Source organism: Phasianus colchicus, chromosome 1, assembly GCF_987193195.1.
Source record: "Phasianus colchicus chromosome 1, bPhaCol1.hap1.1, whole genome shotgun sequence".
In the NCBI taxonomy this organism is placed as follows: Eukaryota; Metazoa; Chordata; class Aves; order Galliformes; family Phasianidae; genus Phasianus; species Phasianus colchicus.
In genome coordinates this window covers 77935747-77952870 of record NC_143436.1, presented here as the reverse complement: position 1 = coordinate 77952870, position 17124 = coordinate 77935747, and the positions used below count along the sequence as shown (strand labels likewise).

At 38.9% G+C, this 17124-nt stretch overlaps 1 protein-coding gene across 1 annotated transcript; it reads left to right on the top strand.

The window, feature by feature from the left end:
• The first annotated feature begins 1908 nt into the window (after positions 1-1908).
• On the top strand, positions 1909-15483 carry FKBP4 (FKBP prolyl isomerase 4). Its single transcript, XM_031611527.2, has 10 exons — positions 1909-2206; positions 4121-4265; positions 5490-5632; positions 9494-9614; positions 10162-10318; positions 11576-11666; positions 11982-12065; positions 12477-12662; positions 13046-13285; positions 14814-15483. The coding sequence occupies exons 1-10, from the start codon at positions 2123-2125 to the stop codon at positions 14889-14891; spliced, it is 1329 nt and encodes a 442-aa protein (XP_031467387.1). The 5' UTR covers positions 1909-2122; the 3' UTR covers positions 14892-15483.
• Positions 15484-17124: the final 1641 nt, after the last annotated feature.

The following is a 17124-nucleotide window of genomic DNA, read 5'->3' as shown; positions in this document are numbered from 1 at the left end:
CCAGGCTGTTCTCTGCTACCGTAGACACTCATTTTACTAGCCTTTTGGCAACAACCTGAAAGCTATTGCCAAAATTTTCATTTTTACCTTTCCTGCTTGAACCCATCAAATTCTGAAATCTTTCTTTCATATAAAAAAGGCTTAGAAAGGGAAAACTCAGATTTTTTGTCTACCTTTTGACTTGTTTTCCATTCTTACATACCTAGTGTTGTTATGCCATTGACATAACTTAAAACACCCACTACTTTTTTTTTTTTTTTTTTTAAGTCACCTGTGCCCCTTTTCCATAAAGCCCTCCACGTATACCTCATTTTCAACTTTTGTCTACTGAACTTTAATGGAGGCCCTTGGACAATATTTCAGCAGCCTTTGAAAAGGTAATAAGGGACACAGCACTGGGTTTATATTACTTACATAAGAGTCTGCCCTGCAATTGAGGGAAATGACTGAAAATATATAAGGTACAGAACACATCCTAGAGATCTCCACTAGAAGGCTTGCCTTCCCTTTTACTGTTTATCACTTTCTTAAGCATGGCTTCAGCGTGTTTGGCAATTGTAGCTAAATTGGCATCATTTCTACACACAATTTCTTAAATGCTGGCTTATGAAATACGTAATATACAGCTTAAAAAGTACTAGTGCCAGAAATCATTTTGTTAAGAAAGTGTTAAGGAAGCTTCTGCTCAAATAAATTTGCTCAATCATCTTTATTCCAAAAAGAGACAGAGGAGAGTCTTCAGCTTTCTTTATTCGAATAAACTGGGAGTTCACTGGGGCATACCCCCGTGGCATCTCTGTAAGTACTGGGGAACACAGTCCCTCTTTCATCTCTGTACCCTGACACTAGTGAGCCCTTTTCTCTTTGCTGAAGTAGTCAGGGTTCACATTCTTCTCAATTCACCTATCAGCTCATCCCCCCTTGGCTTGTTTGTACATACTTCAAAATCTGAGTTCAGAGTTTGTTCTTCTGCCAAACTAGAACTATCTTTGTATCCTGTAAAAGTCTGTCACTCTTTGTTTTTTCCAGCAAACGTGATTTACGCACAGGTGCATCTCCTGCCATGCACCTAAAAAATAAGTTTGTTTAACTAGATCCTTGTGAAACTCCTCGTCCTCTCAGCTTTATATTGCTGTGCAGGGACCTCCTATCCTTTCTTTGTTCTTCCCAAGCTTTATTTTGCAAGGACACCTTCTTCTTGTTTTTCCTTCAATTTCATTACCTAATGAAAACCAGATGATCAGCAAAGGTTAATTTAACCCAACATATAGTATGGTAATATAAAAATCTATGCAAAAAAGAGAAGTTAGGATCTGGATGACTTGAGAGTGCAGTGACTTGGGCAACCACGGAATGTGCATCTAGTACTACAAAAATTCATTAAATGCCTCTGTATTTTTGCTGCCTACAGTACTAAGCCCTACTGGGCCAGAAACAGCTTATATACTTCTCTCTATGCACCCCAGCAGATCAAGTCCAGGTTATGACAGCCTATAACAGGACCACCAGCTCAGCAAGCCGAGATGCCCGCACTGCACAGGCACGCTACTCACACTCGACGCACTGTTTCCGAGCCTACTGGTACAACTTTGTTTACATACCATCTACCAGCGCGCGGGAAGACAAGCCACGACTCCCATACATTTGGGAACACTACAGCAAGGCTCAGGGGAAACACCCAAAGCCCAGCAGCTACTACTCTCTACAGGCCCAGGCACCTCGATCACGATCACGCGGGAAAAACTGAGCACATACGCCTAGCCAAATACTCTCTCAGCCCAGCGCAGCTCAACCGCCTTCTCCTAAACTCCACATCTCTATCCGCGACGGTCTCTCCGCCCCAAGGGACGACGCGCACTTTAATCCGCCCCTACCACGGGCGGACGCTCTGCGGCAGCCCGGCCGCCTCTCTAGAAACTTCTCGGCCCCTCCCTCTCCCCCTCCCCTTCCTCCTCCTCACTGACCCCGGGATCGCGCTGCGGTAGGAGAGAAAGTGTGCGCGGTGCTTGTTCTCTCGTTGTTTGGAGCCGGAGGTGCAGCGAGGCATTAGCCCAGCGCGGTGGCCGGTGCCGACTCCACTAGGCAGCCCTTTCCTAGTGCAGCGGTGGCAGCGGCAGACGGGATGACGGCGGAGGAGATGAAAGCAGACGGGGCTCCCTTGGAGGGGGCGGACATCACCCCTAAGCGGGATGAGGGTGTTCTCAAGGTACCGAGTGGCTGCGGCGGCCGCTGTCTACTACTTGGGGGATGGTGGAGTATCGGCCTTGTGCAGGGCCCTCCGGAGCGGCCTGCGAGCGGGCGCTTCCTTCGGCGTCCTTCCCCGGACCGCCAACGCGCTCGGGTAGGGCTATTACCGGGCCGCTCGGCGGGGAATGCTCGCGCAGCCCTGTTCCACATCAGCCGCAGCGCTGGAAGCGGCTGTCTTGGCCTACGCAGGCGCTGCCCGTGTACAGGGCTCCCCATGGGAGCTGGGGATGAGGAGCCCGCGCTTTCCGTGAGGAAGTCCCAAGGGAGAGGTGGGGGGGGAAAGAAGGGGCGTCAGTCTGTATCCCGCTTGGTTATGGGAAAGCCGGGATGAGCTCTCGGCTCGCTAGCTGGGGGGGGGGAGGAGAGGGACAGATCCGTACCGCCCCCAGCACGTGGTCGGACGCTGGAATTAAAGATGGTGCCTTGGCAGAGTATATGCATCTCTTCTGTCTGTGTGGATAGATGGTCGTGAGTAGTGCTGCTCTATGTAGGCTGAACAGACTACTTCTCACAGCCTGAAAATGGGGGCACTCCATCTTAATATGAGCATCTCTTGGAGCTTGAGATGGTGCGTTTTATGCTTGGACCTGATATAGATGTGCATGATGTCAAGAGCTGGGAAGGCTACCTGCTGGTTCAACTTCTGAGAGAAAATGAGTTATCTAGGAGTTGCCGGTGAGATTGTTGGTTAGAGTGGCTGTGAGGCTAGTAGTGGTCTCTGCTCTTTTTACATGCTGAAAATGCTGTAGTATGTCTTCTTTTGTATTTGTATGCCAGTTGATAAGGATGCTATGATTTATGCTGGGAGGGGAGGAGTTGCACTAACTCCCTTCTCTCACAGGAGAAATCCAGTTTCCATATCTCTGGCAGGTTTTTTAGTCTGTCTTAAAAACTTCTGGCAGTTACTAGAAGCCTTTCTTGAAATTTGAGGTTTATTGTTAGGAAAGATGAAAAACAGCAGCACAGAAAAGGCAAGATTCTGTTTTTAACCTTTTGAGCTTTCTGGCTTTAAGTTCTTTATTTGTCATAGTGGCACTGCCTTTCCATGAAGGATGTTGGGACCACTGTGAAAAAGAGGTGCTTCATCTCAGTGCTATTTCCTATGTTTCTTACTGACATACTTCGGTGAGAGTTTTAAGCTTTTGTATGTAGCTTGAATGTATGTGTCAGGCTGGAGTTCTCACATATGGAGTTCTCTCATATGTGACTGCTGAGGAAGCTGCCTGGAGGTCTCTTGTACCTTGTCTACTTGGACATTGTAAAAGGTAGCAAGTATCTCTCTACCATATGTTGTACCCACTCTTTGATGATGGAGAAGCAGGTGATAACGAAAATATAAAGGAGGAGGGTAATACTGGCAAAAGAACTTAGGTTGTATAATTTTTTTTTTTAAAGGAGTGTGATTATAAGCTGGTAAGGCAAAACGTTGTGGAGGTCATGAAGTCTAGTCAGCATGACTTCAGGGTTTTCTTTTTTAGTAGTAGTAGTAGTTGCAGGAGTGCAGGTTACGGCTGTTGAAACGGTCTAACTGAACTGACGTAAACCAATTCTGTACTACTATCACTGCACTGATTCCAGAAGAGGTCCTTTCGATTGTTCATTAGCTTTGTATCAGAATAGCAGAATACTATCCAGAGGATTTTACCTGGTGGTAGCAGAGCCACCTTTATGTTCTTCCTGCATTTGAATTGCTACTTATCTCTAGACAGACTAGTTGTAACATTTCTAGATAACTGAAGCAAATCTGCAAATCTGTTGTTGACTGGAGACGGTAAGGCACACCATCATTCTATTCACCTTAAGTGAATAGACTTAAAGTCCAATAGGCAAATATAGTTTTGATCATCTTAGTGTTGCTTACTGTTTTTTTCAGGTCGTCAAGAGAGAAGGCACTGGTACTGAGTCTCCGATGATAGGTGATAAAGTGACTGTCCATTATACAGGATGGCTTCTTGATGGCACAAAATTTGACTCCAGTCTGGACAGGAGAGACAAGTTTTCATTTGACCTGGGGAAAGGTAATACCTCATGTTTGCTTTTGATCAATCTTAGTAATACTGAGATGGAGCTTCCTTGCACACATGGCTCTTTCACTTATTAAAATTGCAATTTAAACTTGTTTTCAGAGCTTAAGGTTTATTCACATATACAGATGAAATCAGAAGTGCTTTGAGATCTTTCTGAGTGGGTAGGCTGTGTACCTGCCTCAGAATTCTCAGGACCTCAGATATAACACTCCAGGGGAAGTTGGCTCACCTTAATGGGAACTTACTATGAGATACAGTGATTAAAAAGCAGTTAAATAGCATGTATTTTATTGATTGTTTTTGTGTTGGTTTTGTATTTTGTTGCCTCAAATTTAAGAAGAGCTAAGTGTGGCTGGGTGCTGGGACAGAGTGCACAAGGGCAGCCATCAGGTGCAACTGAAGGAAAGAGGAAATGTGCTCTCTCTTTCCCCAAGCTCCCAAATTTAACTGTTGAAGTAAGTCTCTTCATTATCAAAAAGCTTTTTTTTAAATTTTTTTATTTTTATTTTACAAAAACCCAAACGTTCTAGTTCCAGCAAATTTTACTGTTTGATTGGTGTTTTTCATTAGGAGTTCTCTACCTACTGGCTTTTTATTCGGGAGATAAATTCTACAAAGTCCTGAAACTTGGAATGGTAGGAATTTTAGAAATGGTACAAGTCTAATAAACAGCAACCTGATTGAACTGAAAGGAACCATGAGTAGGAACGCTTGAGTGAGAGGTTTTTGTTACATTGGCTTTAGAAAGGATACTTGTTCTGCTTTCCTTCCCCTTTCGGTTATAAACACGCACAACTTTCAGTTACTACTTGTGTTGGTCTTTGCCAGCTGATAAAGTACAGAGAGAAGAGGCTATTGTGGATTGTTTTCAAAATACAATCAGGCAATCTATTACCCCAAGACCTTCCTTTTTGAAGAGTATTACTACTTCCTCACACTTGAGATTGTGCCAGGTGCTTCAGGCATGATCTGTGTCCAGATTACCTATGTTCTCTATGGGTGAAGAAGTGAGGGGAGAAGAAGAATCACTATAGAATGAAAAAAATTAGCTAATTTTGGGTGCCCAAGTAACTTCATAACTTGATTACAGTTCAAATTGATGCATATAAACCTAAATGAGCGTAAGTCAGTATTTCTTAGCTTTTGTAAACTGACAGAGCTGAATATGTCTTTCATGTATACCTAGCAATCATGATAAAAATTTGCTTTGTGCAGGTGAGGTGATCAAAGCATGGGACATTGCTGTAGCAACTATGAAGGTTGGTGAAATCTGTCAGATTACATGTAAACCAGAATATGCCTATGGCTTAGCTGGCAGCCCACCAAAGATACCTCCCAATGCTACGCTGATTTTTGAGGTAAGTGAGATACAGTCACTAAAACTATACAACTGAAGAGCAAACAAACATGATATTTCACAGTGGAAATTATGCAATATAATTTATTTTTGGACAGGAATGTTAGATGAATATCTATGAAGCTTCTACTTTCTTTAGTCTACCTCCTTTCTATTTAAAATAAACTTATAAATTTTTCTTATAAACAAACAAACAAAAACAAACAAAAAAAACAAGCAATGCCAGCATGGTTCCTTTGCAAATGCCATCACCACACCAGAATTGTGTACAAGTTCTTTTACAAATAAAACACTTTCTTTTTGTATATGTTTTCATGTTAGGACTCTCAAAAACTGTTCTTTGAAGATTTAGTAGGTTTTATTATCACATCAACATCTAGATGTCTATGTATTTTCTTTATCCTCATGATCCTTCTGTAGAATATGTTGGGGAGGGAGCATGTAAAAAGTGGAGAAACCTGTATTGTCATCAGTAGGACATTTTGGAACATCTGTGTCAGATAAATTAAATTAGACCAGGATTATATTTGGTATTAGACATCCATCAAAATATCAAGTAGAAATAATCTTTGTGCAAATCCATATTCAATTCCTTTTGCATTCCATGTAGCTTTAGTTCAGTTCATGAATCTCTGAAGTGATGGCTTTGAACTTTTTTAAAATAAGATACATTATTGTAAACCAATGGCATGAAAACTTCTGGTTTGCCTGGGCAGCAGTAAGTGAAGAGGAAATTTCTTGTGCTGAATATGCAGTATGGTTAATATAAGTAACAAAACTTTTATTTTTTTAGTATTTTTAAATAAAATATTTTTATTAAAGAGCAATAAAAATATGAAACTAGTGGTATATTTGACCCTATCTTTGTGAAACTGATGCACTGTTTCGATGGAAGTGTTTGCAGTTCTTGAGTTCTCAAGGTGCTCATCAGAGATTTTTGGTGAAATTTCACTCTTGCTGTGCTTCATCCTTGTCAATAATTGTTCACAAATGTACATGCTACCAAAAAAAGAAATCACTTGAATAAGACGCGATTGTGGAGGGATATTTTTCTCTGTTAAGACAGGTCCCACAAAAGTCTCATAAGCAGATGCGATCAGATACTTGAGTTGAATATCTGATTGCAATTCTACATGTTGAAAATTCACAGGTAATGTATTTAGAAGAACTGAAAACAGAGCTGCACATACAACAAAATAGGGTGTTTTTTTAATACTTAAACCTATTCTTAAGTTTCTTTTTCAAAATGGAAAGCAAGGCTGCATATTTTTCTCTGTTCACAGGACTGTGTTTAGCCATTGTGTCAAAATGCATGATATTATGTGATGTAACTTGAATTTGCTGTAATTTAAAGTTTCATTTCAAATACTGTTGTTTGAAGCATAGGAGATGAGATCATTTTCACCTTGAAGCTACATGTTTAATTCATTGAATGGAGTGGTCAAATCCACCAGAAATGCTAAATCTGTGAGCCATTCTTAATCTTCATGTTCTGGCACAAATTTTCCTTTTCATTCCAGAAAGGACTTGATTTCATTTCTCAAATCACGTATTTTTAGTGTTCAACCTTTACTTAGCCACCCGGCTTCAGAAAAGTAAATGATGTTCCCATGATCAGCATCCATACATGTAAGGAACTCCTGGAATTGGTGATGATCCGATGAACTTGAACTTCATGAAACTGAAAACTTTGGTTTGCATTATATATTGGCAATTGCGTTGTCTTTCATTAATTTCCTCTTTTTAAGTTCCTCTTTTTTAGCAACTTGTTTTCAGTGCACTGGTGGCTATACCAGATATGATGAAAAAGTTTGAATAAAACCACTTCATTGTAATTTTGACTGTCTCATACAAGAGCTGTATTTGTGTGTTTAAAGGCACCAGAGAAGTCATTTCTTCAGTGATGTTATATTCATTTTCAGTACCTCTAATAAAAATGGCAAGTACAGCTGTATCTGGAGTGTCATACTTTCATCTGTTGAAAAGTAGAAAATTTGAAGTTAGCAGCTTTACTCTCCAAATGTGTTTTGATAGATTTTCCTATTTCTTCAGTTTGCCTGTTTATAATCTGGTAAAACAAACTGATTTTAGAAATTTCTTTTTTATTTTTTTTTAGTCAGGACAAAATATGTTTGATATGCTTTCCATATGTTGCTTAATAAATTGTCATTAATTTTTTTTTTAGTCAGCTTTGCTACCACATACCAATTTTTTATAATAAAGTCTACTTGAGTTCTAACTTTATTTAAAATATTTTGTTGAGATGACAGGCTTTTCTTCAGTTCCGCTATTTTGTGTTTACAAAGCATTCAGTGATATGCTTTGGGTTTGGCAGTGTGTTTTTGCTTATGGTGTCTTTTCAAATTCTAATCTTTGAAACTGACACTATTTTCTTAGAAGTTAACCATAGTGCCATGTTATTTGTCCTCATCTGCCTGTTTCCATTTGAGCGTTCTTCCTTCATCCCCAGTTTTCCTTTTTGGGGGGTTCCGTTCTATTTCGAGAGGATTGAGTAGATTGAAATACTGTTGGCAGTCACTCTGCTTTATTCATCAGGCAGCACAAGAGCATGTCATGTCTAATAGACACAGGTTTCAGTTCAACAGAACGTGTGTGGTAGGTGTGAGCGGCAGACTTAGCACTGTACTGTGCCCTCCTCTGGTCCATGTTTCAGCTGAGACAACCTTAATGGCATACTGATTGATGTTTTGTTGTTGCTGAGTGATTGTTGCATGCTTGTGACTGGGTTGGGCCGTAGTGGGGAAGAACCACTACCTTAATGGTGTGGGGCAAGGGTTGGGCCTGATGTGGCCCTGGGTTGGATGTGCCTGATCTAACCAATGTTAACTACACTGTATTGCTTCTATGTGCAGTTTTTATTACTGTTTTATTCACAGATAAGATAGCAAAATAAATTTTTTAATTAATTTTGTAGCCATCAAAAAGTTTGTTTTGTGACTAGGCCATTTTTCCATTTTGTCTAACTATGATGTGAGATAAAGTCTTGGAAGACCATGTGAAGATTCAGACTGGATAGTGTAGTCCAACATTAGCACTTGAAAAGCTCAAGCAATTTGTTGCAGCAGCAATTCAAGGCTAAAAGGTGGACCCAGATCATGGTTTTGTTGTATTTTTACAGATATTCTTTCTCAGTGATTGAAACTAAGATGACTAAATTATTTTCCTGTCTACATTTTTCTGAAACGCTCCCAAAATACACAAAGATAAGCAAAGTAGAGGGGAGAATGTAAGAATAATATCTCATCTTATTCCTGAATTTGTTTTGTTGCTGGACGAAGATTTGGAATATTTTGGGCTGTTATAAGCCCTTTAAAGTTGATCTGAATTTGACAGTAAATTAAGGACGTGATCAGAACTTGAGGGAAAGATTACATCTTTTATGTTTAACTTTCCTGCTCAATCTCTCCTTATAACTTATAACTCAGTCTTACCTTAGGATAGTCTTCTGTTTCTGTGTAAAAAAAAAAATGCTGCTTAATGAACCAATAGCATCTTTTTTTGTGTGTTCTGTAGTAGTCCTTAAGTATTGTGGCTTGTGTAAGCTTTACTCAGAACTCAGTCTCACAGTCCTTTCAATTAAAGGATCTTATTTGTAGCATTGGAAGACCAAAGTTGCTGGAAGGAAAAAAAGCCTAAAAAATCATTTGAAACTGCTCAGTAGGTTTCCACTTAGTACGTGCTAAAAATGGCATCTTTGTAGTCTTGGCTGTCTAATATCTTACAGGGTCTGGAGACAGTGGCTAACTTAATAGCTATGGTTTCAAAGAACTCAAGTACAAATTCTGTGAGTTACTGACTTGAAGTGAAAGAAGTAAATGCAAGATTTTTCTTCCCTTCATAGATAGAGCTGTTTGAGTTTAAGGGGGAAGACCTCACTGATGATGAAGATGGTGGCATCATCCGAAGAATCCGTAAGAAAGGCGAAGGCTACTCGAAGCCCAACGAGGGTGCTCTGGTAGAGAGTATGTATATTATACGAATAGTAAACGGATTTACTGTGATGGAAAGTGTGTTTTTCCCTACCTGCGATTTCTTTGTTCTGGAAGAAAGTAATACCTGTCTTCTCTTTCTGTCAGTAAATAACATAATAAGTAAAAGTAAGCTTTCATTCTCTTTATTCTAGAAAAGGTTAGATTTTCCAGCAGCAGTTGTGATCTTCAGAGATACCAGACCTGATAAAGTGCTTATCAAAAAGTTAAGAGTCTAATAAAGTATGTCCATTTGCTGAGGAGCAAGAGGAAAAGTAGTTCCGGCATTTCTTTTTGGAAGTGGGGAAAAAAAAACACCACACAATGTAACAGCTTGAAAGAAAAAGCATTTATTAACTAAAGCAGCAGAAGTGGAATTTGTTGCCAATAGCTGATGTGCATATGTAACCCTTAAAAAGAGAAAAGAGTGGTTGGGAGGGGAAGCTTTGTTCCTTGTATTGTCTGTGCTGCCTACCCCTTACCACACACAGACACCACCTGATTTGTATCTGGGTTCTCTTTTTTTTTTTTTTTTTAACAGTCCAGTTTGAAGGCCGCTACAGAGATCGTACTTTCGATAGGCGTGAGCTGCAGTTTGAGATTGGCGAAGGTGATAACTATGATCTTCCTCATGGTCTGGAAAAAGCAATCCAGAAAATGGAGAAATCTGAGGAATCCATTTTCTATCTCAAACCCAAGTAAGCTGTTTGTCATCTTCTGATACTTGAGAGGGCTTATTGTAAGCATCTGGTGAGAATGATATGTTTGTTTATGGTATTTTTCAACTCTTTTCAGTGCTATTGTAAACACATAATCAGACCTGAAACTTTGATTTATGGAAGATATGAAGTTAACATTACTTAGCCACTGATATTAGCATTGAAAAAGAAATTGACGTAAGTCTCTATAGTGTTGATCCTAGTCAATATTATAACAAATACTGTTGCTGTTTTTTAACATACATTCATGTGGGTCCTTCATAATGGAAAGTACGCTTAAATATACAGCACTGTTTATAAAGACACCTAGATTAAATAACAGAATAGTAAAACTTTCAGTAAGCCTTCTCAGTAGCCTTATGTGATAAGATATGTGCTGTTCAGGTGAAATGTGGTTAGGAGTATATGAAATCATTTGCTACTAGGAAGAATTTGCTTGAATTTTTAAGCAATTTGGAAGAAGCCATTCAGGTTCTCTGTGGAGAATAAGGTGGTGGTTTGTCTAAACCTTGGATCTAACATCTCAGAATTCTGAGACCAAGAACCACCAGAGATAGGAATGGACTTTAAATGCCCTTAAAGTCAAGCAGAATTTTCCCCTTACAGTATGAACAAATATGAAACAAGTGGAGTTTGCACTGATTGTTTCCATCCAACTTGAATGTATTTGTTTTAAAGTTTTTTAAGCTGGAACTGAATTTGGTAGAACAAAGGAAAAGCAGACCTATGTTCAGTGATTTTCTGCTAGTATGCAGTTTCTTACTGGAGTCTCAGGGCAGAACCTTTGTACAGATATTTACTGTTAATTACTGGATTGGCAGTATCTTGTGCACTTACTGCTGTCTCTTTCTGGAAATAGAATATAGACATTATAAAGGAAGTAGCCTGTCTTGGATGATAATAAAAAGCAAGATCTATGCAATCTCAGAGTATTTTATTTTATTTTATTTAAACTTGCTTCATAGGAACAGCAGTGACCAAACAAGTAAAACTTGAAAAATAAAAACACAAAACCAAAAACCAAAACAAAAATCAGTAACGTGGAAATCAGCAAAATTAGTCCCAGGTTTTTCTACCTCTCTTTTGTCTTGCGCATGCAGATTCTGGAAAATTATCTGCAGTTCGCCAAGAGTTTGTCTTGCAATAATATGGCAGATTTGTGTGGCTTTTACCTTTAGCTTCTTGAGTAGAGATTTGCCCTGAATATCTGGTTTTGTAACCCCCCCAATCTTACAGCTACGGTTTTGGAAGTACCGGGAAGGAGAAATTTCAGATCCCTCCGGATGCGGAACTACAATATGAAGTGAAACTCAAAGGCTTTGAAAAGGTGGGAATGAGGGCATGGGAGGTGTGGGAATTGTTGATGCAGCTTAAACAAGGACAAACTGAATCCTTAAATTTTTTGACCTGAAAAGGAAGATGTTACTGTAGGTGGTGATTACATTCTGGGAGCTTTTGATTGAAATTGTCCTTACTGGTCTCCTGTCTGTTGCTGTCAAGCATCTCTCTTGTTTTCTAGCTCAGTTTCCAGTAGCTGTGCAAAACTGTTCTTTCCAAGTCTGTCTCTTGTGTGCTGTTACTGAGAAACAGTACAGCTGTATGATCTCCCTCTCATTGTCTTGAACTATTCCTGTTTGTATAGGCTAAGGAGTCTTGGGAAATGAATACAGAAGAGAAATTGGAACAAAGCTGCATGGTGAAGGAGAAAGGCACTCAGTACTTCAAGGTAAATGATAATACCCAAGAAATAATAACATTTCTTATCCATATTATGAACTGATTATAATGATCTAAGCTTTGGTCATTTCAGAGTGTTGTTCATGGTTTTCTCCATGTCATTTTATGGGAAGGACTATGGAAAAAGGTGTCTGAAAAGAGGGGAGAAAGAAAAGAAGAAAGAAAAAGATAGACTTAGAGTTGCAATGTCCAAATAGATTTTCTAATCCACTACAGTAATGATACACTATGATGGTAGCATATTTTTGGAAGTTTTATAATGGAAGTTTTCTGATTACTCTGATTTTTTTCTTTTCTCTTTTTAGATCTATTGTTGTAGGTAAGATGAAGGGGCAGGGGGAAGTTTTAAATAAAAGTTACTATGGTGAGCTGTGTGAAAATTTAATTGCCTTGTTTACAGGAGGGGAAATACAAACGAGCAGCATTACAGTATAAGAAGATTGTGTCGTGGCTGGAGCATGAATCAGGACTCTCTGATGAGGAAGATACAAAAGCCAAGAGCTTGAGGCTTGCTGCTCACCTTAATCTAGCTATGTGCCATCTCAAGCTGAAGGAGTACTCTCTGGCTTTGGAGAACTGCAATAAGGTAGCAGGGTTTATTTATTCTTAAGCTGCTCAAGCACTCTGACAGTTTATCTCCTGCTTTAATGACTTCAGGAATACGGCTGTGTGGTGTTCAGATTTTCTGATCAGCTGACAGTTGGGCATGAGTAAATAAAATAAGTATGAACATACGGTGCTGGGTATGGCTTGTTTATCTTACTCTACCTATTTTTGCTGTATTTAATTCAGCTTTTTACTAAGCCCTGACAACCATGAAAATAAGAATGGTCATTTTCTAGCAGTTGCTGACACTCTGATTTGCATATTAGTTTTAAAAAAAAGCAAACTAAACAAAAAAAACCAAACACTACATTGTTCTCAAATGCTGTTTTTGTTTCTTTCTTTCTTTTTCTATTTTAAATGCAGGCACTTGAACTGGATGGCAGCAATGAAAAAGGCCTCTTCCGGCGTGGAGAAGCCCACTTGGCTGTCAATGACTTCGAATTGGCACGAGGAGATTTTCAGAAGGTGATACAACTCTATCCAAGTAACAAAGCTGCTAAAGTGCAACTAGTAACTTGTCAGCAAAAAATACGGGAGCAGCATGAGAAAGAGAAGAAGATGTATGCCAATATGTTCCAAAGGCTTGCAGACAAAGACTTAAAGGTAAGTAGCACTAATCCAGAAGATCATATAGTCTAATGTCACGTGTTAGACAAGGAATAGAATTTTGAGTATTTGACTTACTTCTCATACAGTCAGAGAGCACTCAAGTAGCTAGTTGCTTTTGGGGGGGAAATAATGGAGATAGACACTCAATATGATGAAATCATCTTGTTGGAGCAAGACAGTTCTCAGTACTAAGGATATTGCACAAAATCTTTTTTAATTATATAAACTGATATTGCAACAGAGCAGTATTAATAAGAAAGTAGTGACAAGGTGTGAACACAATATACAAGAATTTTAAAAGTGACTTTTGTCCTTTGTCCTTGAACTGATTATTCTGAGAACAGTTGATTCTAGTGGCTAAGTGACTCTGATGTGAGTATGTCCTGGGCCTATTGTCCTTAAATGATATGAGTGTACCTGGCAATTCAAACAACTAAGGCATCTCAGACTGTGTCAGCTGACGGCTTCTTACATCACAAATTATTTTCCTTCCTCTGCACCGTTTCAGCCCCCGCATTCTTTCAAAATAAGGTGCATAAGAAATCAAATTTTCTTCCAGAGATGATCGTAGATGCATTTCATGCTTTAACTCTGCTAACGTTATATAGTAAGGATGGGTGGGAAAGGGGAGATAATTCGTAATTCTGTGGTTAGATGGGCAAGCTGCTCTGAAGAGTTTGTTTGCTTTTCTTTTCAAAGTGTAGCAGTAGTTTTGTGCATTTAGTTCTCTTTCTCATGAAAAAGTATAAACAAACACACAAAAGTTCCCTGCTGATTCTATAGGAAAGCGGCATTGTCAACGAGTAGGGTTGTAACTGGCTAAAGCAGTCCTTGCATACTGGATCCTGGGGGAAAATATTGTGTCCTTCTAGACACTGTCATATAGACTTATCCAGTGTCTTAATTGTTAGTTTGTTCTTAATGAAGAGTCTGAGCAATAATTAAGATGCAACAACCAAACTAGAATTTTTTGCATCTTGATGTGTAAAATTTCAGGGTTTAATTGGGAGCTGCACTAGATGATCACCAGAGGTCCCCTCTGACCTGTGATTCTGTGAATTGCTCATTATTTGGCTGTGCTGTGCAGGTTCCTTCCAGTAGCATAGCTGCTGGGAGTCTGGTGTATCTAGGTGTGGCACATTGCAAGATGTGCTGCTAGTGGAAGAGTGGATTGCTGAAACAAGCTGTAGCCATGAAAAGTGCAAAAGGACCATGTTAACGCTCCCGAAATGTATGCATCTGCCCCTAAGAAAGACAATGGAGTCCTGTTCTTTGCAGAAGGTAGATTCATGCACTGCAAACCACTAGAGACACAGAAAATAGAACACTGATTTTTGCCATCTACTTTAATACCGGATTTAATGTTTTTTTTGTTTTGTTTTGTTTGTTTTTCAGTATATTGTTAGATGATGTTAAGAATCAGTTCTAGTGATAGGCTTTAAATGACATTTCTGGTATTGTTTCAAATTTTGGTAATTTTTTATAATAAATGAAGATATTTGTTTTATATGTCTCTGTTTAGACAGCTACTACTCTTCAAACCAGCCACACTGAAGATGCAGAAATGAAAGATGAGCAGAATGGAGTTGAAGATAAATAAGTTGACACAGAAGCATAAACAAACCAGATTCCATTAGTTTTGTAAATGAAAGAATTTCCAGTGAATTAGACCTTTATTTTTCTACCTGGTTGGACAGTGGCTTCAGAGGAGCAAAGGCTGAGCTGCCATGCCACACTCAAGAACAGCTTTGTATGTCTGTGAAATAAGCTGACTGGCAGCACAAATCTGATTTAATCCTACGGACTTTATTTATTCATACAGCTTCTGTTATTGTTTGGTTCTGTCTGGATTTACTCTGTTTGGTTTATCTGCATTTTGCCATTGGTGTTTGTGTCTCTCTTGTTCCAGCTCACTTAAATGTAGGAAAGAATATGGGATTAATTTCCTTGATTTCATTTTTTTCTGTTTGTTTTTTTTTTTTTTTTAAAGCAGTTGGCCTTTTTCAGCAGTCCTCATGTGAGACTTGAGAACAAATCAGTGCTCATTGTTCTACTGCCTTGGCATTGTCCCTTTCTCCTTCCTCCATTAAGTGTTGTAACCTTCTTTATATGCTTCCTTTTTGCATATTGCTGAAAGTGAAGACTGTGAAGTCACAGCTTAAGTAATAAAGCTCCAATTAAGCTCAAGGAAATTGAACTTTTCGTGTTTTTTATTGGCATTTGCAAAGAATTGCGAGTCTTGTCTTCTAGTCATTCAGTGTTTTCTTATCCAACATAGCAGTACTGTAGCCATATCTACTTTTTTCTGATAATGTTGATTCATTGCCATTTAAGAAAGTGTATGCAATTGATCCATCTGTTTGCAAATGAAGAAAATGTTGCTTAAAACTGTACACAAGTCTGTAACCTATGTATTATTATCTGTTAGTATTTCTCTTTCCCCTTCATGTTGTAAAACTGGACCAGAAGAATACTGATTGATACCTGAAAGTGACTGGCTTTGAAGATAAACTAAGTGCTAGTAGTAAAATATCTTGAAAGTGTTTAAAATTCCTAATGAAATACAAATGTCTGAATGATTTGTCTTTATTATCCTTACCCTCACAAGAAAACGACAATATTCTCCTACTTTTTTTCTGTGGTGTTTCTTGTGTTGGCTTGGAGAATGGTGTGTGTAGAGGGGGAGTGTTGTGCTTGTTTGTATTCTTCTCTTTATAGGTATGAGGTAGAATATTCAGACTTATCCATGCTCTTCATGCTGTCCTGTAGTGTTAAACTCAGCATCTCAACTGTCCTTTTCTGAAACTTTCTAGCAGCAGGGACAAATTTATTGCTTGCTTTTCAGAACGAACATAGTTTCCTCTGTTTCAGAGGAGAGAGAGGTTGGGCCAGTGAGCTGTATGTCTGAACTGTCACCAAAGTGGTAAGTCCTGCATGACATACTGTCCTGACCCCAGGCCCAAGATGGTAAGTCCAGCCAGTTGCTCGGTTGGAAGTAGCTTATGGATCTGTGAACTGCACTGCTTTACGTGAGATTAGCAGTGCCCTAAGAGCCTTCAGGTTGGGAAGGAGTAAAAGACTGTATACTTGAAAGCTGTTCTACATTGTACTAGAGCACAAATAATTCTAAATGGAACATTTAATATGGTTCACATGGGGAAAATTCTACTGGTGAAACACTGATAGTTGTCCATCCTTTTGGCTTGCCTGGGCTGCATTGAGCAAACAGGAATTGCCAGTTGCCATGGGTTGCCTATTAATTATATGAATTCAGTGTATTTAACAACTATTTTTGAATGCATTTTTATTAAAACAAAAAAACCAGCAACAAAAGCATAAGGCTACTGGGATGTTTGATCTTGTTTTTGTGAAACTAATGCATCAGGCTGGTTCACTGGCACTAGTGAGTTTTCCAGGTGTTCATCAGTGATTTTTGATGAAATATTACTTTTCCTGTATTTCATCCTTGACAGTAATTGTTCATAAATGTATGTACTGCCAAAAATGATGACATGAATAAGGCATAACTGTGAAGCAAGGGATTTCTTTGGTAAGAGAGGGCTTATGACAGTTTAGTAAAGAGACTAATTTTTTTTTTAGTTGAATGCCTGATTGCAACTCTATACATTCCTTGTAAAAATTTGCAAGAACTATATTTGTCAGCTGAAAATGGAGCTGCAAATGTACCAAAAAGTGATTTATTTTTTTTTATTTTCAAACCATGAAACCTATTCTCAGATTCCTTTATCAAAACAGAAAGCACTTTCACTATTCACAGGACTGTGGTTAGCATATCAAAATGCATGAGATTTTTTGCCATAATTTGAACTTGC